The sequence below is a fragment of the Pelecanus crispus genome, chromosome 5 (genome assembly GCF_030463565.1).
Source record: "Pelecanus crispus isolate bPelCri1 chromosome 5, bPelCri1.pri, whole genome shotgun sequence".
Taxonomy (NCBI): domain Eukaryota; kingdom Metazoa; phylum Chordata; class Aves; order Pelecaniformes; family Pelecanidae; genus Pelecanus; species Pelecanus crispus.
Window position 1 is genome coordinate 82,341,144 of NC_134647.1, and position 22,668 is coordinate 82,363,811.

Consider the following 22,668-nt stretch of genomic DNA (forward strand, 5'->3'; position numbering starts at 1 on the left):
TAATGACAGATATTTTGTCTTACGTGTTGTATTTTAGATGCAATGGCGTAAAGGATGCAATGGTTACAAAAACAGACGACTCAATTCTGCCATTCCTGTAACTCTTAAATTAAGTCAATTTTCACTCTACATTTTATTTTCTTTTGGGAGGCACTGTCAGTACCGATTTGAGATTAGTACAGGTCATAAATCAAATAAACGTTTAGAAAACGAGAAGAAACTATTGGCTTTATTGGCTCGACAGAAAGTTCTGAACAAAGCATGTAATAAAGTGTACAGTGAGGACCCTGTATTAAAATATGGAAAGGTACTAAACCTCACTATTTATCTGGTACACCTTCAAAAAAAAAAAAAGTATGATTGTATCCACTAAGCAATACCTCTAGTTCATCTACTAAAACACACAGGACAAAAATTGTGATACGCAGGCAATACGCAGCCAATTTAGGCTTTTGAGAGAAGTATTTAATTTCACAGAGATAAAGTGATTATGAGTTACCTAGCCATCCTTCATTGCATAACAGCATAGATATTAGAAAATGTGACTGAGGAAATTACTTGTATGTGCTAATTATTTATTAAGAAGAATTCAAGGTATCCCTGAAGTAGAGCTGTACTCCTCTGTCCATTAGATTTATTTTTTCCTCCCCTATTTGCAGGTGTTTAGAAGAGTTTGTTACCTGCCACTTCTCAGAATTCTGAAATTGCAAATCAATTGATGTGACAAATATAATTCAAAACACTGAAAACTTAAGACCTGAGGGGTATACATTTAGAACTATAATTTTAAAGTTAATACCTGAAAGGTTGTGATAGTGACCTGGTGTGCAGTTTCATGTCTTGCAGCCTGAAGAAACCAAAACAGCAATCTTACCAAAGGATAAAAAGCCTTTCCCCTCCCCCAAAGCATACTTGCATGTCTCACACTGGCTTTAAAGTACAAGACTAACAGGAGCTAAGAACTGTTGACAATCATTATTTTAATTTGCAGTTAAACAACAGAGAGGTACTGCAGGTTTATTGTCAAACTTCACACTTTTACTGGTTCTGAAAAATTCAAAATTTATAAGGAGTACAGAAAAGTAATTCTAGAAAGATAACTAAGTTCACTGAAGAATATTTTATACGAGACATGAGTTTTAAAATGCTAGATATAAATTTGAAGGTTTTGAAATATTTTTTTATCTTTTACTGCTACATAATAAGTAGGTATCCTGAACAGGGAGACAGAGGGGGGGAAAAAAACCCCAAGAAATTAATAAACCAAATCTGCAACTAATAGGTATATATCTAGAGGAATTTCCACCACAGAAGGCGGTACAACTAGTTCCACTGCCTTAAACAAGGCCATGCACTTGTCATAAAGATCTGATAGCACAGACTGCATTTAAAATTGCAAATTACCTCAGAATTAATTCATTACCTCAGAGCTCCAGTTGTAGCCGAACATGGCCGCCTCCGACTTTTTAAGGCATTAAGCTTATCTCCCTGCGTCATGCCATTCTGAGCTTCCACGCCTGCTTTGTCTTCAAAATCATTCTGGGAAACACAAGGTATGCAAGCAAGGAAATGTATCAAATCCTTAGGAGCAGCGTAGTTTCAAAGTATTGAACATCTCCTTTGCAAAGACTGTCATTTAAAAGGCTAATCTACAATCTTCTGCGTACATGGGGCACTACTCTGTCTTTGCGTAGTTCCAGTGAATTAAACGCGTCGCTGTACAAACGCACATTCACAGAGGCTTTCTGCAGAATCTCACCTCAAAGTTCAGGATGCTTGAGTCTAACACCAGTATTTATTTACTTCAAAGAAGTCTTTTTCTATAGAACTTAAACTCCAACTCCTTCCTCCATAAATATTTTTAAAGTTATCATCAATGGGGAAGGGAAGCAGTAACACACAATTTTGCGATATGCGCAAGATGAGGAAGAAATTTAGATAATGTTGTGTGTCCTGCAAGAGGAGCTAAAAATCAACTTTCCTAAATTACTGATTTTTTTAAAAAAAAAATACAACTTTCTCATGACATCTAGAAAAATAGTTTTGAAAAAAGTTCCCTTATGAGAACTTAATGAGGAATATAGGATGAACAGATTTCAGTTTTATCCTACTTCTAGCTTCAGAAAATATTATAAACTTTAAGAAATATTAAAAGTGTATGCCAGCACTGTTTAAATGCCTATTTATAATTTCTGACTATCTCAAAATAGACTTTTCTAAGACCCAAGTATTAAGTAGAGACAGTATCTTCAGTAGCAGAAAAATGAGTTACACAAAGCAAGAACTGTGATTTTTTTTTTTAAATTGCTAAATGAAAAAGGTATACCGATTATACTTCACTTGACCTCAGAACACGTTTGTATTACTGTAGCTCCTATTGTGCCTACGTGACCTCACTGCTCTACATAAAACAGAACAAGTTTCTGCCATGAACCAAGATGAAAGATTGACAGAAGCAGTAATACAATAGAAGTTAATCAAATGATGTGATGGTCCAAGTGTTGCATTAATTACAGGACAATATAAATATTTTAACTAGATTTCATTGAAGATTATATGCTAGGCCATTGTTACTTATCATTCAGCCTCAATGCTGATACTTGTTTTACTATCTTTACCTGCCTGACAGTTATGGCATGTAGCTTTTCTGTCCTCTGATTCCAAGACCTTATGCATTTCTGAGACTGGGAACGTTACGTTGTTTTGAGCTTCTAGAGAGCCTCGTATAATGAGGTCTTGAAATATAACCAAACATCCAAAGAGGTAAGTTAAATGTTTTGAAAACTGAATGTTAAACAGCTTTAATATGACATCTGTAAAAAACCCTGAAATATACCCATTACAGAGAGGGTGACAGTAGAAAAAAGCAGCACTGTGAACTTATGTTGTGAATCTGTACATAAGCTGCTACACGGTGTACAGGCAGTCGAGTTACCTGCAAGTAAGTTGCCCTGAATACTGGAAGCAGTGAGGTTGTAGTAGTAGCTCAGATTCAAACCCATTACTTTTACCCATATGGCTACGTGCCAGCTGTTTTCATTAGGCACACCAGATCATCTCTACGCAGCGTTATATTCTCCAGTTAGTAATCTACGTATTTACCTTTACATATTCCAAGCCACAAACTGAACTTCCAAACGGGAAATAGTACCTTTACAGAAATGCATTCAAGGTGCTCTTCCAGATTATAATAGATCACATGATAGATAATTATTTTAATTTATACTAATAACTATCTGAAGATAAGGCGCCCACTACATCCCTGGTCTTTTACATCAAGTAAAGGATTCCATCAGCAACATAAAAGCTCTTTAGGTATTACAGAGCTAAGACAGGATTCATCAAATGCATAGTTCCTCGAAACTGCTTCTCACAGATACCGTAGGAAACTGCAGTTTAAGATTTTTACTAGCCCAGAAGCAGAAGTATGTTCACTTCAGTTCACACTTCATGCCTATGCTTCCAATAAACAATTGTAAGGTCCTTACCCTAAATGTACACATCACATCAGTAATCCATAACACTGTGATAAAGGGATGGACATCTATACAGTCATGCATTCTTAGCTAGAATAAATAGATTTCCAGGAGGAAAACTGATTTTTTTTTTCCTCTGTTCTCCAATAAACAACTGAAAACCCTGAAAGAATGACTTGAAATAATCCAAAAGCTTTTTTTTTAAAAAAAAAAAAAAGTGGAGATTTGTTCTAATCATGACCTATAGAAAAAGTTCAGCTGTGAAAGCAATTTGTACTAATACAAGCCTAAAAAAAACCCTAAAAATTATCTGTAGCTAGTTATTAAAAGATCAGCTCCATCTCTGCTTATTTGACATTTTTCCTACGAACTCTTACCTCCCTGTATTGATCCAAGTCTTGTACTTTATTCAAGCTGTCACTGATTGAAATGTCATTCAAGCCAGAAAGAACTCTGTTAATGTTTCCATCAACTACTCGTTGTTTCTGCTTTGATCGGATGAGATCTCCCTCCAGCCATAACATTGCTTGCTTCCTTTAGGATACAAAACCAAATCAATCCATATCAACAAATTTGCATACACATAAAAACCAATATGAAAACATGCTACTCGTACAGATTTGAATCTTCTGTACATCTTCATCTGGAAAAAAAAAAATTGAATGTCTATCACAAAAAAAAAAAAAAAAAAAGGAGCACCACTTATTTCACCTAACAGAAGTAGCCTAGAAAACATGCTTGAATTTAAATACCTTTGAAATCTTTCAAGATTAATTGCATTCACAGTAACAAACTGATTTGATAAATACTCGGGTGGGAGGGTCTCTACAAAAAAGACGACTCAAACCTCCCTTAATAAACCTCAAAACCTAAGAGATGAAGCTTTGACATCTATGAAGGTTGGGAGATCAAAGTTGCAAGATTTTACCTTTTTGTCAGATGCAACTTTGCGGCCCTGAGGGCAAGATATTTTATATTAGAATGATGCAACTGATGTTAGCTCCTCCTTTCTCAATCCCATTTTGACACTACTGGCGACATCACTTGAACTCTGATTGTCAAAACAGGTATCTATTGCCATTAGGACAATAGAAAATTCCTACTGAACAGTATTACAGCTCTTAGCTATTAATAATGTAGGTACCTTTTTTCCAAAAAGTGACAGATTTGTGGTGGATTCTCTCAAAATGTTTTTTCTTATAACAGTGAAAATGCCTCCAACTAAATACCATCATGGGATCAACTCAATAATATAGAATCGTCTAGGTTGGAAAAGCCCTTTAAGATCATCCAGTCCAACCATTAACCTACACTACCAAGCCCACCTAAACCAATCAAGGGTAGACTAGGCTAAACCATGTCCCCAAGTGCCACATCTGCCCGTTTTTTGAACACTTCCAGGGATGAGGACTCCCCCACCTCTCTGGGCAGCCTGTTCCAATGCTTGACCACCCTTTCCGTAAAGAAATTTTTCCTAATTTCCAGCCTAAACCTCCCCTGGCGCAGCTTGAGCCCATTTCCTCTCGTCCTAAATCATAACCGCTATATAATAGCATAACCACTACACTGGTAAATGCACAATGTAGAAACCACTACGAAATTAAACTTAATGTCTACATCACTGAAGCCAGTGCAATTTTGTCATTCATTTCCAGTCAGGATCAAACCTTGAATCACCCATTCAAATTACTCGTACATGAAATGTTCTCAATCCAAAGAATACAGTCAATTTTGAGAAGGGGTTGTATTAAAACCATACTTTTGTTTTGCTAATGACTATTAGCTCCAAATCAGAAAGACTTCATACATTATGCTAGGAATCTGACAGAGATCATAAGTTCTCCACCACGTACTTATTTAATCTTTAGTTACAAGAAAGAAAAAAACTTATTATACTATTGTAAGATTCATTTTAAGTGCCATCACAGGCTATATAAAATGTACATAAAGTCCATCCTTTCTATGTTAATATTTCAATAAATTCTTATTGTTGATTTAATCTTTTGTCCACATCTGGACTTTATACTTCCAACGTTTGTCTTTGACTCCTAAATCCCCCAGAACGCAAACATGCAGAGTCTTGAGACCCCCTGCCCCTTCAGGTGACAAAATGCACAGCACTCCAGAGAAGACAATTGCTACTGAGCAAATTTGATTTCAATCCCAAGTTGACGAACCCTAAATATATTGCAAGAGGCAGTAATATACGACGTCAGTAGACGGAAAGTAGATGCTATAAATAGTGCAAGATGGACAGGGATGTAGAGACGCGGTTGATTCTTAGTAGCAAAGAAGGTATACATACTCTTCCAAGAAGTGTTGCTGGGGTCCTATGATAGAGCCTGGTCGACATATTCTTATCCAAGCCACGGCTTCAGCATGTGTGAACTTGTAGTGCTTCATTATGTAACAGGCAATCAGCGTTCCTGTTCTGCCCAGGCCAGCTACGGAAAGACAAATATCAACATTCACATACAAAGCTATCAGCATTTCATAATTATCAAACTGAAGTGTGGGATACGAGAAGCCTTTTTTGCAATGTTATTCACCACCTCAGTATTTTAAGAAAGAATTTCTGATTCAGTATCCTGTTTATCACATAATTGGATTTCAATGCTGTAGATTTAAGAACAAATACATCATACTTATAAAAAGTTAACAGCGTTTAAGAATGCACGCAACAGTGATCGCTCTTGGCACTTGTACAATTCTGCTTCAAACTTTTTTTTTTTAAAAAAGGCTGATATTCTAAAAAAGCCGTGACCAAGCTGAATACAAATTTCGTATTTATAAAATCAGTAAAAACCAAAATCAAAGTACCTTTGAGAGGCCAACACACACACTTTACAAATCAAGGTTCAAATATATGCAAATACAACACAACAGATAGCAGCATGTGTCTTCTCACCCAGTGCCTTTTTCATTTTGAATCGGTTTTGTTGTGAAACCAACCTATAAAACTATTCACTGCTATCTGTATAAACAGCAATGAATGTTGACCAGCATATAATTTTATATATCAATAGCTTAAAATAATTTAACCCACTGCCCCCCAATCATAAACTAATCCTGGTTTTAAGGGGAGAATAGAGAGACAGAAAAATCAGCTTTTTACTATCAGACAAATCTCTAACTGTAGAGTCAAAATTAGTCTCTCTCTAGCCCTGCGTCTTATCTACTAGTAGAGTGTCTCCCCATTTAAAACTTATTTTCCCACAAATACAGTATTTACAGTCTCATGGTGGCCAGCTATTGTTTATGCACCAATGACTATCCACATAGAAACTCTCTAAGCAGCCAGACACAGTCTATACACAACTACAAGCTCTTTCCATTTACATTTAACCAATAACTAAACCTTGCTGTGACTTTCTGGGAAGTTAAGATGATTCAGGTAAAAGGATGAAGGTAAAGGGTCACAAATAGCAACATTCCGTAACTGTATACTGGGAGACCAGCTCTGAAGAATCATTTAAAAAAAAGGGGGAGGTATTGTTAGAGAGTGTTTTGGGCTTGAGGTTTTGCTTCTGGTTTTTTTAAACTGCAAGAGGAACGCAACATGCAAATAGGTAACCAAGAGCTGTACTATACTAAACATAACATCTGAATAAGAAATGGTCTCTGAAAATTGCACGTGACATCTACCAACTGCATATATCACTGAGACTTCAGTTCTTTTCTCCAAGTTCCTGCTAATGTACAAACTTCCCATAGCAACCCTTTGCATTAAACCATTCTATAACTTCTGGGACAAGCAATTTCTAGGGTGGAAGCTGTGCTTGGAACACTTCTGCAATAAGAGTACAAGAAAACTACCGTTAACTCTTGATTTAACTTTGTATAGGCTTATTTAGAAGGGTGTAGAAAACCTAAAAAGAATGAGGCTGTTGGTTTGCTTCTTAAATGGTCAGATGAAAGACCAAAAATACTTCAGTTTAGCAAATGCTAAGTCACTAGAAAAGCATATTGTATTCCTTTAGCAACTAAGCCTGGAGAATAACAATCTACTCCTGCTAATCAATAATTTATACTCTCATTTAGTCATTTAGTCAATCAGCAGATGTCCAGCTTATTAATGCCAGAATTTCTGGGTTCTAGCCACAGGAACAACTTGTTAGCAAATAAACTTATTTATCTTTGATATGCATGTTTATTGTTCATGGAAAAATTATGAATGAATAGCACTATTCTTGTTTCAGATCAGCAAGCCATTCGTCTCCACAATGTCCTTACACAACTCGAAACATACATCAAGGCGAACCCTTCAAAGCCTTTGTTAATCGTTCTTGACTAAGCATGTTTTGTGTATTTTCTGGCTGATTTGCTGAAAGAGGCTGGTTTGAAATGCTGGCATCACAATAACTCGCATTAACTTGAAATGTGGAAGTCATGCTCCACGGAAAAATGTAGAACAGTCCAAAAGCACAAAGGCAACCTTTCAGTCTTTTGCATTTCCTAGCCCATGATCATAATGCTGTGAAAGCATAATGCAAAAGAGAAATCTCCATCAACTAAGACTCATATTAAGACAAGCCTTCAAGTCGTATTAAGAAAAAACAGAACAATGAACAACAGATCGTCAGTTACTGTAAGCAGTAGTGTAGGATGGAAGAACTTCATATGCACATGAAAATAACAAATATTTGTCATATGTTTAGACAAGTATAAAAGCAGTATTACTTTCACAACCAGAAAGTGTTATTTTTTAAATGCTTTATTTCTGGACTAAACTCTACGGATTTATACTTATTTTGAACTTCAATCTGAGAACTAAATAAGAGCGCATACCTTTACAATGTACAGCGATAGCGCCTTCAGCATTTTCACAGATGTTCAGGAACCTCTGAACTATACTGTCGCTTGGTGTGCTTCCATCTATGAAGAACAGGTCATAATGCTCAAAACCAGCATCAGTAAAGCGTTTTGCCTCATAAATTTTTTTGTTTAGTCTTATGATTGATGTGACATTATGTTTCTTGAAATAGGGAAAGTAGGCTTCAGGTGCATGAAGAGGATAACCTATTAAAAAAAAAATAAAGCAACCATCATTTAATGTCATAGGTGAAGTTCAAAGTCCTACTAATCAAAATTGCCCCCAAAACCTCTTTTGAATGATAATACTGAAAATGCTTTAATATTTTATTCAGCATAAACATGTTAAGTGATATAAAAAATGTTGTCCACAAAATGTTCATAAAGACCACTACAATTAAAAAAAAAGGATCAGAAAAAAAAATTAAAGCACAGTGTATGTGAAACACTGTACTGTCTCCTGTTTAGCCCATTCCCCTCTACAAGCAGGGTTTTATACATAAAGCTAGGCAGATAGATGAATTCAGCATTTCAGAACAGCTGCTTATCTATGCTCAAGCTGCAGCTCAAAGAATAAGAACACGCTTTAAGAGGAAGCACTGTGTTTACGAGGAAAATAGATCGGTGATCTTTACTTTGAACAACAGGAATAGCCCAGGATAAACTGTGGTACCAGAAATATTTTTGCTCCGCGGTGAAATAGAAAACCTTTAGTGCCCTGATTCAGTCGAGAGACAAAAGGATCCTCTAGATGAAGATGGAGGGGAGGGAGGTCAAAGACCAACCACACCACAACTGTTTCGGACACTTTGACCAAAATACATGTTCTCTGTCGACGAGGGTGTGAGGGAGCGTGTGCACACGCACGCACGTCTACAGGATGGATGGATGTAAAATGCAGTTTATTCTTTTCCATTAACAATTAAGTCTTCTAAACAAAACACAGGAACAACATAGCTGCCACAAAAATCAGAAGGTCTGTCATTGACCAAATCACTAGTTTATCTCCAGAATTTTTATTCCTGTTCAAATAAAGTCCAAAAGCTTCCTCACAAAACATAGGTTGTTTCCACAAGTCATATATGCATTGGTAAATGCAATTAGAGCCACAAAATAATGAGAAAAATGTAGCTTTGTAATGTGTACTTACACTCACCCGGGTGCATATGAGGCTTATTTGTAGCCTCATAACTGGATTTTAAGCATTAGTGTTAATTTAGTAATTTTCAGTTATATACGTGTTAAAAATAAAGCCCAGGTTTTCCAAATTCCATGGAACAATAAGTAATTTTTTAAAAAAATCTGCAAGAAGGGACTGTAACAGTGATTGGGGAAGAAACTCAAACCAGTCTAAGTGTCTTCTCCCTGGATTTTGTTTACTCTTCAGTGGACACTATGCAATTAGCAGCATTCCAGTCATAAAGGCAACACGAGAGAGCAGAGCGGGGCTGGGGAAGGAAGAGGGAGCTATTCAGAAAACACGCTCACATAAACAAAGTGACATGGCACAAAGAATAAGGTGAAATGCAGCAAAAATCTGATTGTAGTTTTTAAATGACTAGTTTTCCTTTTAGCTGGACCAAATTTCTATTTTCCCTCTGTCGGTCAAGTTTCTCTTTTTTATTCCATTGGAATCACATAGGTTCTTCCCATTAGCCCAAGAATATTCAGTAGTAAAGGCAAGCTGCTTTTTCAAGTCTTTCCTTGCCTCTGGTACAAAACTCTTAATACAGTCTCCTTTGCTTTATGCAACTCACCTTTAATTCTTTATACTTATCCTATCAGGTGTCAGGTTCCAGGAGAAAAGTAAGGGACCTGCATTTCTCAGGCACTTTGTCACTGAATGAAAGTCACCGACTGTTAGAAGAATTGGAATTCTTCTAGCAAAGAAGGATTCCAAAACCTTTGGAATTATATTCTATGACGGTATATGAAATGTTCACTGTCTGATTATTTCTGAAGATGGAAACTAATCTATAAACCTCTATTATCTTCTGCTCATTTGCTATGACTGTTTAACATGCTGGAAAAAATAAGATGATAGAATAGCATTAAAATATACACCATACCATTTTCAAGTTTGCTTTTTGGGTGTGGTCCACTAAATGCTAAAAATTTTCCCGGAATAATCCAGTTGAAGTCACCATTTTCCACTCGCTATAAAAATTTTAGAAGAGAAAGAGAAAAGCATTTTAATATCTGTACATGCAAGGTTAAAAAAAATGACTCAAGATTTTATTTTACTTTTTACTATGTTCTTGCTGCATTAAAACAAAACACTTCAAATGTAATTAGCTAGCTTACCTATATGGGACAAACAAATTAACCATAAGCTGCTTCTCAGAAATCTCTTAGTGAAATGAAATGCAAAAAATTTTCCTGAAGTTTTCCAATAAAAGCAGAAAGATCCCCTATCTAAGATACTTCTCCCCTAGAGGGTTCAGCATTTTAAGACACCTACTTATAGCAACAAACACCAACATTCTTGTATGTTTTAATCAAAGAATATGGGAAAAATGCTTCCCTGTAAGGCACTGGCTAAAAAAACCCAATTCACAGAAAAAAAAAAAATTCAAAACCAATTAGCCTTGAAAAACAATTACCCCTTCCTTGTACAAACTGAAATTTACATATTGGCATAAGCTCTGATGAGCCAGTAATCACAGAACCAAAGTATAAATCAAATAAAAAGACTAAATTTTAAAAAAAACTTTGAAACGGTGACATTTTGCATATCTTGCTCGCTTTTCAATGAAAACTTCAAAAGGGCTCTGCAAATTCTGTCAGTGCCAAAAGTGGAAGCTTCTTTGGAAACACATAACTAAAGTTGAAAACTGCCTTTTTTTTTTTTGTGGTGTTTTTTTTTGTTTGTTTTTAATTGAAGAGTGCTCATTCCTCATTTGGCAAATGCAGTGATTCTCAGCATGACTTCTAAGGACACGGCACGCCGTTCAACTGCATTATTAAGCTCGTGTTTTTAGCTCTCAGCTCATCAAAACATCCTAATGAGTGACCGGTTCTGATAATGGACGCTGCTGTAATCAAGTCACCAACTGTTTGCTCAGCTAAGCCCATGAAGCTTGCTCCAAACATCCTCACACAGCGAAAATTCCCGTAAGTTAACAAGGTTGCGTAAGGACCAGCGAACCCGTCTTACGCCGAGTCAGGACCGCTTCTACCCCCTCTAAGGAAGAAGTCCCGTTCAATAACTTACAAGGATTTTTATATTTGCATTACCAGTTTTATTTGTGAATTACCTAGTTCTTTATAGTTACATGAGTTACTGTGAATAATTTAAATTTTCACCAATCTGAACTACAGACACATATGTATATGTGTGTATATATACTGAACACTACTAAACAACATTTTTATTAAAAAAAGAGAACTTGAGTATTTTATATCTAGTCCAACAAAAGGGGAATTAGCTGCCTTGATAATGTAGTAAGGTGAAAGAACTATAAATGTGAAACAGAATTTCCTTTAGCCTACTCCCTTTAAGTCTTATGCAACTTTTCCCCACATAACTGCACATTTGAAGACCTAACATAGCAAAAACCTGGAACGCTTGAAGTTTTAGAAATACAGCACACAGGACATATCTAAACATACAAAGCTGACCACGATATGTAAAATAATAGAAGACATACCAAAAAATGGACAAAAAAAATCAAAGATGGTTCACGTTCTTGCTTCTTCAACTCAGACAGTGGGCAGCATACTTTAAACATCATTCACACAGACATACTTTTCACAAACTAAAATAATGTTAAGCATTAAACAAGGTAATGGGATAGCTTTAGTCAATTGTTTTAATACTTTTTTCAGGCAGATTAATGCCTACTATATACACAGATTCCTAAGAATTCCCAACCATCATTTGTTTTTAGAACAAGTATTTTCCTTTCATACATAGAGTAAGCAAAAACCCACCAATTTCATACTTTAAATTTTAGTTACTGTTCATTTAATTTCGGTAATTCAGCAAAAGCTATACCAATTTCTCAATCTAATCATTATGGAACATTACAGTATGCAGAAATCCTTCTACAAATGCTTTTAAGTTTTGCAAATAGCTGTATGTTATAGTGTGCCTATTGCAGCCAACATGGACTGCATAGGTTTGTGTTGTAAATTAAGTTTTTCCACTGTTTATTCCTCTCCTGACTCTACCTTGTTTCTTGAACATTTATGAAGCATTTCATACAGCTGTATGTATTTCAGGTATGTACTGAGTCACCCAGATCTTCTTGCTTGGAAAACAAAATAGTTATTTATCAAATGTTACAGAGATTTAAGAAAAGCAATTATCCCTAAAACTTGTTTGATATTAGAAATATTCAACCTAAGATGATAAATTTTAAAATGGACACTTTCAGACTAAGCAAATTTATTCTCATTATTTCCAAGGTTTCTGGAAATTGCAATAGAGGGGCTGGGGGGAAGAACACTGGCTACAATAAAGTAACACAGCTCTAAAAAGAGAGTTTAATATATATTCAAATGTTTAGTGCCCCTCTAGTATAAGTATGTTTCTCCTTAACCAACGCAGGAATTTCAGGGGGTTCCAAAGACAAGGTCCAATACAACCACACGGTTGTCACTGACCAGCAAACCCCTTCCCTGCCTTTCCACCGAGCGTGGGACCCGGCAGGCAACGATCAGGCAGCTATTCCGGAGCAGACGTCTGTATGCAGCCCGGGCATACTCTAAAGGCTCTCTGCAGCAAGACAGCTTGAGCCAACTGCCTACTACTAGCAGATAGCGTGTACGTTACCAAACAAAATCCTAGAGTCACCTAGAGTATCTATACTTAAGTTGTAAGAACGCTGGCAGAACAATGAATGACATCTGTCAGCTTTCCAGGACTTCGTTAGGGAAATACTTTGGATGCATTTTCACTACTGGAATCCCCATACAAGGCATCCATACTAAAAAAAAGCTCAAAACGTGTTTAGTCTATGTGGCTGTATAAAATGTATCATATATTTGGGACTAATAGCATCTCAAGAAGCAGCTCAACAAGTGTTGAAAGGAAACACAGATTCTGTGGGTCAGCTGAGAGCTGTTGGATCATATCCTGGGGGAAGGTTGAGAAAGCACGAAAGAGGTCCCAGAAACCAGAAAGGCTACGAGGAAACAGCAGACTAATTATGTGATGCACTGAAATTGCAAGGATATTCATCCTGCATGTTTTTCACATACAGCATATGGGTTTGGATGTACATACCTTACATATGAACACTGGGTTTTATTTGAATTAAAATGTGTTTCCAATATGTCGTAAGTTGTGGGATACTGCATATTCAAACTTATTTTAGGTAAACCAAACACATTCAACTCATTATTAAATGTACAAACCTCATAGTGTTCATATTCATCCACATCAAATGTCTTAAAGTCAAAAAATCCATGCTGCAAGGCCTAAAAGGCAACAAGGTGTCAGTTTATTCTGAAATATGATATATAATCTCATTTTATAATACTGTTTTTGAGAATCAAAACTAAAACGACTAAATGTTTGTGGTTTTGGCTTATTGAAACCTCTACATTAAGACAACATTACGTTTTGCACAGATTAACACCACAGACAACAAAAACTCCAACAATGTCACGGAAGCATGGCAGGCTCATTATTTCCCCTTCAAAGACGCTGGGATGTGTACGATGGGACATAAGGTTGTTGCATATCACTTAAATCATAAAATTGATTCTCCCAACCCCACTAAGTGTGCTTTTTTCTGTAAGGCAGATGACAAATTAAAAAGCAATTCCCTTTTTGTCATACACTCATTCAGTGATTTCTATGCTGAATACATTTTCATGCAGTTTGACATAACAAAATATAGAACATTAACAGTTTATTGATTTTCTATACTTAGTATGATACTCTCATTTTATCACCGTAATACCCAGACAAAATGGCATATAGAGGATACAGTACCGTGTATAACCTGTATTTTATGATTTGTTTTTAATACACATTCCACTGATAGAATGAACTTCAGTAGACTACGTTAGACAGTATTTATTACGGGATTGAAAGAAGTCGAGTTTTGGATTTGATTACTGTACTATTATTAAATATGCCAATTTTGTACCAAAGATTTGTGTGTAATACCGTATTAAAACCAATTCTATGAATAAGGAATTCACAGCCCAAATTTCTTCCAAGGAACAGGTGGAAGACAGTTCTGCAGCACATATTTATACTGAATCTACTGCATTCTGAGAAGCACAGATATTACACAACATTCTGGGATTAAGGTGTGAAAAAACACACCACAGATCTACGATTTAAAAAGCAATAATCATCAGTCTGCCATTGTTTGCTACATATAGAGCACTTTTTTTAAGACAAAACAAAACTAGCTTTGTTATAGACAACACAGGCTCAGTGACTGGACCTGTCATGAAACCTAAGATACCAAGAGGTTTGTCTGAACAGCTCATTTTGAAAAAATGTATTTTATTTAAGCATGGCTGGCTGGCTGCGCTCCAGAATTTGCAGGCCCCTCAAATTACATGTATATGATACATGCGCAAGCAATAACCAAATTCACCCAGGTAGACTAAGATTTTACTTTAGATTAAGGCATATGGTTTCCGCTTAAAGCGTTTTTACCCCTGTAGGTGAACTGGACAAAAATTCAGTAATAAATTTTATGGGAACAAAGGAGGAAAAACGGATTCTCAAAGTCCTTTAGACGTATTTGTTGCAGATAAATTACAGTGACTGCACTGACTGCTTCACAGAGCTTCAGGATCTGTAGAATGCCACACAAATTAGAGTCTTGCTGTTAACTGACAGCTCCTTTCCCACCCCCACAGAACTAAAAATATTAAGCTCGATCTCTCTTTTTTCAATTTTTAAGAAACGTTTGTTTTGCCATACTTTTAAGAAGTACAAATAGTCTATAAAGTGTCTGTACAAAACTGGTCATATAGCCTGCTCCCTTCATCAAGATGACTGGGAAATGATGAACAAATTTAAATCTTTGTTCATCTTTCTTAGTATGAACTACATATACTATGACATGAGGTTGCCAATTAAGATGCGATGTAACATTTGGGAAAAAAAAAAAAAAAAAAAAAGAAAAAAGCAATATTGGAGCTTAATATTCCCCAGGACCACGACTGTCAAAAGCGACACATCAAAACACCAGTAGGATGCATTATTTTCATTCTTTGCAAACAATTCTGAAAAAATTAGTGTCAATCACTGAACCAAGTGTTTTGGGGGAAAGCTGGGGCCACGTACAGGCAAAAGCAGCTCAGATTAAATCACAGTATACCTAGGCATCCGTCTCACTTGGCTTTATGAACCTACCTTACTCCCCGTTACCCACGGTTATAAGCGAGCCGTTCGCAGATGGAGCGCGCTGCCCTGCCCTGCCGAGCTCCCGCCTGCCCCGCGCACGCCTGCTGCACGGGCACGTCGCCAGTCGCAAGGTGAAGCTGAGAAAGCTCTCGAAGCCAGGCCAGCCAGGCGAAAGCGCAACCTTCTTCCACCCTCGCTACTCAGATACAGCCCTCGGTGACTTAGGCTTCATGACAGCGTGCTCCTCCTTCACACACATTTTGCTTTGAAACCAGATTTTCGAAACCAGATTTTCTAATGCATTTTAACAGCATTTTCCTTCATGATTTAAAAGTCAGTTTAAATCTGTTTTGCTAAGGAAGAAGTGTTATTACCTTATTTACTCCCTGTAAACAGTCCAAGATGGTAAGATTGTACGTGCAGTTCCCAAATGAAGCATCCCTATAGATTTAATACAAATGAATTTAATATACACAGAATTATTTTAAGAACTCGGGGAAAGGCAGCACACAACAGAGTATATTCAAGTTATCCAATCCCACTGAGAAATCCGAATTAAACTTGAAAGGTATCTTTTTAGAAGCTTGTTCATGTTAAAGCAGTCCCCTACCAAAGCAATAGCTCAGTGTAAATGCAGTTAGATACTGCAAATTATTTTAAGTGCATATTTTACATCATCTAACTACATGCCCTTTACCAAATTATTTATGCTGTCCTGGAACAGGAACCTTTGCATCCTCTCTCAGTTGTGTAAGGATAGTGGCAAATAAAGCAAAACTTGCTTTGACCATTATTCAGGTCTTCACTGAGTTACACTAACAAGGAAAAGCAAATAGACTACTAGTTTGGATTTCATTTACAAGCTCTCATTTTGATGCCTGATTACAGGTGTGATTAAAAATTATCCAGATATAATTAAATTTTAAATTACTTGACCTCAGTTCTGCCACTATGAAAATAACAATTTCTCTTTGAAACATGACCGCATACCCCACAACAAAATATATTCAAGTAGTAAGAGACATCAACATAAAACTAAATAACACCACCAAAAAATAACAGCAACAAATGTACTGTGGAAAAAAGAAAAAGTACTTTTCAAAGTCTGCTTCAGACCAGTTTGCATGTTAACAAAATTCTGCCTAAGCAGAATAAAAGAATCTTTTATAGTTCTGCTCTAAGCTATCTTACCCAGAACGCTAAGAATTGCAATTTATCAGAAGAGCAAAATTTTAGGTTTCAGCCAGATACATCTTTAATCTATAATTGATTCAAAATTTCAATCTTTCATTGAAAACTTTCCTTTCTTGATAGTCTGCTTGCTATAAGTAGTATGAAATTTGCTGTATTGATACCCTCTTTCAATCCCAAGTACTTTAAGAGTAGACTATTCTTACCCATTCTTTAAGAGCAGAATAAGTATCGCAGTTTTGAGCAAGCAGTGTTCATAGAAAATATTTAAGAAAACTAAAAGCTACAATTTTGGTAGTGTCATATTACAGGCAGGCTACTCTAGAAAAGCTTTCAAGTTACCAGCTTATTAAAAAATACTTAGCCACCGTGTTTTAGAACGGGAACTTTAAAGTGTGAATAAACCTTCACTATCCAAATCCAGCAAAGAAGTTTTTCAAAATGAAAAGCCATAAAGTGTTTTCTTTACATTAGATAAGCAGAACATACCGAAGCCGTAAAATATAAACTTTACAGACAATACATTTTTGACAGGGGAAAGCTGGATAACAGATCATTTTAGCACAACAGCATTTTAGCAAACGAAAAGGTCTTCCGAGCAAAAAAAATCTTAAGGCTCCAATGGGAACACATAGACAGCAGAAAATCTTTCAAAGCTGTACCAGTTTTATGAAGGGGCTGACAGAAACAAAACCTAAACCAATGCAAACCACAAAATTAAGTATTCGGAGAAATATGAATGGAAGATACGATTGTAGCAGACGTTCTGTATTGCACTGTATTTTGCTGTAACGAGAATATAATTTTTATTTTATCTATATGTATATAACTACTTCTTCAACTCATGAGGCATCTGATACTGCAGTATATAAAAACAATACTGGGAAAAAAAAGCCACACAATCTCTAACCCATTAATAAGAAGCGCTGTGAGAGCAAGAGAAAGAAGGGAGCGAAGGAGAACGTCGCACCTGACCTAGCCATTCGAGACAAGCCTACCACAATTCCAGGTGTACGGCATTCTTCGCTACGGCTCCCGCAGGCAGCTGTTACCAGGGGAGCGCACGCGGCTGCTGGCAGCTGACATCCACCGCCTGCATCGCCCGTGCCCCAACAGCTCGTTTCCGTCGCCGTGCACCTAACCCTCGAAGTAGGCGTACCCTGACCGGAGGGGACAGCTCTGCTGACACTTGCCATCCGCGCGCAGTGAAATAATAGGAAGACTGAAAGCCAGGAAAATTCCAAATAGGCAAACTGAAATAATAGGAAGACTGAAAGCCAGGAAAATTCCAAATAGGCAAAGTTTTGGAATGAGCAAATAAAAAGCTGTTTAAACCTAGTCCCAAATTCCCAGAAACTCAAAGAACAGCAGTATTCTAATGGCTTTTTTAAAGAAATGCAACACACCTGAGTTAATGTCCAAAAAACTCATCCCCTGCCCTGGTTTGGGCTGGGATAGAGTTAATTTTCTTCCCAGCAGCAGGCACAGCGCTGTGGTTTGGATTTAGTAGGAGAAGAATGCTGATCACACGCTGATGGTTTAGTTGTTGCTCAGTGCTGCTCATGCCAGTCAAGGGCTTTGCAGCTTCCCCTGCTCTGCCAGGGGCACAAGGAGCTGGGAGGGGGCACAGCCAGAAGAGTTGATCCCAACTGCCCCAAGGGCCATTCCATACCATACGGCGTCATGGGCAGTATGGAAACTGGGGGGGTTGGCCGGGGAGCAGCGATCGCTGCTGGGAACTGGCTGGGCATCGGTCGGCGGGTGGTGAGCAACTGCATTGTGCATCACTGGCTTTGGATATTATTATTACTATTATTATTATATTGTTACTATTAGCATTACTATTTTCCTTTATTTCAATTATTAAACTGTTCTTATCTCAGCCCAGGAGTGTTTCTCACTCTCACTCCTCTGATTCTCTCCCCATCCCATCGGGGCAGGGGCAGCGACGGCTGCGTGGTGCTGAGCTGCTGCCTGGGGCTGGACCCCGACTCCCCCATCTGTCCTTCGTGGCGGAACGCAGTAATGTAACGCAACCCTAAAGAAACGCTAGATACGAGGGACAGTACAGCATGGCACTGAAGTAACACCTGGAAGCAGTGGCTTAGTATTACCTAGTGCTTCAAGGGAAAGCACGCTGCTCGGTGGACCGCGGCACACACTGAGCGCGTCCCAACAGACCTTGCCATAACCCCTCGCTTCCCCTCCGCCCCTCAAGCATCTCCTGGTAAGAAAACACAAGCGCATGATAAAAGTTCCTTCTATGGTCATTTGGAAAACAAGAAAATGGAATAAAATCTATGCACGTCTTTTTTTCTCCTTAAAGCCACAGTTTACTTTATTTTAGCACTCCCAATCCTTTCCAGGGTAAATCCAGGAATATATATATATATTTTTCATTTTCTTGTTTCCAAAAGTACAACTGCCTGATTAGAACCAATTCCAGATGCAAACCCCTTTCTGAAACTTTACTGGTTTATGCTCCAGGTTTTTAAGCTAAGCTATCTGCAGGTATTAAATTCTAGGTGTAAGAACAAAGAAATTCATCTGGCAGAAATTTTATGTATAATCCATGAGGACTCTGCATGCTGGATCCATTGATATAGTAGAGGGATATCTGACGTACAGGTAAGGCAAGCGCTTGTGGCTTCAGTGTTAGGAGATGAAACCCAAGTTACCAGTTTCAGAACACACAGCAAGCAACAAAATGCACTTTACAGAGCTGTTTTAAACATTAAAACAATATAAAATCTAGTTTGTTTATGAAGCAAAGTCTCAGTGTACTTATGAAATGACATTTTTTTATATTCAGTCTTCCTATCAAATAGATGATTTCTTATTACTCCAGGGAAGTGTTACTATTCCTTTACAGTTAGTCAAAGAGCATTTGCAGAAGTATTAGAGGACAGATGCTTAATGCCAGTCTCGCTGCCAACTACATGTCTAGAAAGGGCTTGAAACACTCAAAAGGCAAAGATTAAGAGTTTATCGTGACCTGATTTCCTGAATGTTTTAAATAAAGTACTCGAGTCAAATATCTTTTTGTTTAGAGGGAGTTGTCTGAGGTATTTTAGGTCACTAATTATTTTGATTCTTTCTTTGTCAAAAGCAAAACCAAAACAAACCTCCCCTCCAGTCACCTAGAGGATTCCTCCGGGCTGAGGCTGAGTTACCCAGTTCTTTTTCTAGCCCAGAGAAACCAGTCAGAAGCCATGTCAAATCATTAAGAAGCTTTGTAAATATTTAAAAACCAAATTTGATCTTATTCTCTGAATCCTCCTGAATTAATGCATTTACTGGAGAAAACCAAGTAATTAAAAACTAATGCAGAACTGCTAGTTCAATTTCACCATCCTCTGTGTCAACCTGTCTTCCTTCCTACTGATGCATAAATTTCCAGACCGTGGATAAAAATATTGGATACTGTCAGAACTAGTACTAACCTTTACAAAAATCCTGTTAGAAATACAGCTCTTCTCATACCACATTGACTTGAGAAGTCAATTATATAGCACTAGATCCACCAGCATGCGTTTTCTTTCAACCAATGACAGATAGATTGCAAAGTTTTAGAGCAATAATTAATCACCCTAATTTTAGCTTGCATGAAACACAATAGATTCTGAATGGGTCACCCTTTGTACCACAGTAAAACCAAATGCAAGCACTAACTGTTATGAGGAAGAGCACCGTAAAGAAAAAATACCTTTACTAACCTTGAAGAAACGTACAATTCGAGATGAAATTAAAATTAATTCCAGACATTCTTCCTGTTTAAACTTATTCTTCTCCTTTGTCTGCTGTACGCAGTCAGCACCCTATCCTACAGAAAACCAATGCATGTGCTTATGTTTAGGACAGGAGTCATTTTTAACTTACTGGGACTACTTATGCATATACAAAAACATTACGGTGTTTTTACCGGTGGAAACCTAGCTATTTGGATTTCAAATGTTATACCTTTTTGTTCGACACTGAAGTCTGCGTTTAAAAAAGCAGAGAAGAGAAAGGAAGACTCATTTCGTATCGGAGTAGTAGAACAGAGCACATACAGACATCTCCTGCAGAGTTTTACAGCGCGAGTGCTCCGATTTCTGTGGCTGATCATGTTTCATCACAGTATTCTTCCAGTCTTTCATGGCCAAATGCATAACCACCTTGACGGTCTAACAGTGTTTTACCAACTATCACCTGATAGTACTCCATTTGCTTTCAAAATAAGAAAAATGTAAATATTTCTATGAGACACAGATGTAGTATGAATCTGAGCCGGCATTACAGAGCTGCAAATCCCACATCCGATTTCACCGTTATTGTAGCTGACCTCAATACTGCGTAACGCTTTCCCTTTCACCAAACCTCTAAACGCTGTCAATAACAAAATAGTTTGTTTCGCCAGCACTTGCCAGTAAAGAAACAAACACCAAAAGCTACTAACTAAAGTCTAGCTCTGAAATTTATGTCATATCTAGAGACTGAACATGGTAAGACTAAAATACACTTGTCTTTTCTCTTTATATTGAAGTCAATACAGAGTAGTTTGAGGTAAAAATCTAAAACGTAGTTTCACGATAGGAAACTGGTATTTCTGATGATTTAAAATGGTGTTAGCACTGTTTTCTTAAATGGAAGTGAGAAGATCCAGTACAAGATCTTCAAGAGATTAGAGCGTTACCAAGTGACAGTGAATCAGCCCAAAATAAGATGAAAGTGTCTCAAAGACCGTTAGTGCCGTATCCTCCTGCTTTATCTTTAGTTTTTCTATTATAAAAACAAAACCAAAGAATTCCCATGTATCTTGTAAGAGGGTTATTCTGATTTCCTTCCACCCCTGAACAATATTTACTGAAGCTGTCTTTAAATCAAATACCAGCTAAGATCTAAGCCGATTAAGGCTTTTTGAGGTCACTGAGCTAGATGAAAGTACATCAGTTTCCCAGTGATCGCTTCATGTAAACATACCTCAGTACTCCATGCAGAATCTGACAATCCCGCACCTCCTACCTGTCCAAAGTTGTCCATTTTTTTTTCCAAATAGAAGATCCTCAAGATATCAAATTAACAAACTTGTTAAATAGTCTAGCTGTAACACTTAACTGATCATTGCTCACTGATAAACTCCTGCACTTGAAACTATTCAAATGGAGATGACCTATACTACAGAAGTTATATAGTACCTGAGTTCCAGGCTCCAAGAATAAATTCAAGTCAGTAACTACTGAATACCAATGATTAATATCTCAAATGATTTCTTTCCTAATCCTTAGAATAAGAGGGAAGAGGTAAGACATTTTGGTTATGTTTGTCATTGTACTTAAGAGTCGTTTTAGTCCTTTTCAAGACACTAAAGATGTGGAAGGAGCGCAGACTTTCTCAGAGCACCAACTTGTTTCTTCACAGCACAGCTCGATGCCACGCAGATCTACTACCTAAGGCAGTGCTACTGCTTCCAGCACAGATGCATTTGCTTCAGCCTCTGCATCATGCTATATTTTGCACCAGAGACGTCTCAAATGTCTTAGAACAGACAAGGGGAGAAAATCATCTCAAAGGCCTTGGAAAACCAGGGGAAGAGGAATAAATTATTCCTGCCCCATTCCCAGCTAATCTAGACTGTCCCACTGCAGGCTCTCATCAGATCTACTTGCCCTTCTCTCAGCCCCAGTAATTCTTAAGCTCCTTATGTATCTATTCCAGCCTCTTCCCACGAATTCAACTCCCAAATATCCCCTCCCTACCTATCAGACTCCCCGTTTCTTACCTAGCCTCCTACCTTGTCAGAATCCTTCAGTTTATTTCCTCCCTCCTCTTCGTCTCACCTCCCATACAGCTGGATTACACAGCCTTCTCTCCCAGCAGGACAAACTA

The 22,668-nt window shown here is 37.4% G+C and overlaps 1 protein-coding gene across 4 annotated transcripts in view; it reads right to left on the minus strand.

Annotated features, from left to right (window-relative positions):
* Positions 1-22,668, minus strand: part of CDC14A (cell division cycle 14A) — a 66,805-nt gene that overhangs the window by 12,930 nt on the left and 31,207 nt on the right. For 3 of the 4 annotated variants that reach the window (XM_075710016.1, XM_075710017.1, XM_075710015.1), the window contains exons 6-13: positions 15,984-16,050; positions 13,650-13,712; positions 10,358-10,445; positions 8,265-8,495; positions 5,782-5,920; positions 3,854-4,010; positions 1,424-1,539; positions 800-847 (exon numbers count right to left, since the gene is read on the minus strand). In XM_075710016.1, coding sequence (XP_075566131.1) covers positions 800-847; positions 1,424-1,539; positions 3,854-4,010; positions 5,782-5,920; positions 8,265-8,495; positions 10,358-10,445; positions 13,650-13,712; positions 15,984-16,050 — 909 coding nt within the window. The remainder of the gene's footprint in view (positions 1-799; positions 848-1,423; positions 1,540-3,853; positions 4,011-5,781; positions 5,921-8,264; positions 8,496-10,357; positions 10,446-13,649; positions 13,713-15,983; positions 16,051-22,668) is intronic. The other variant, XM_075710018.1, reaches the window with a different exon arrangement.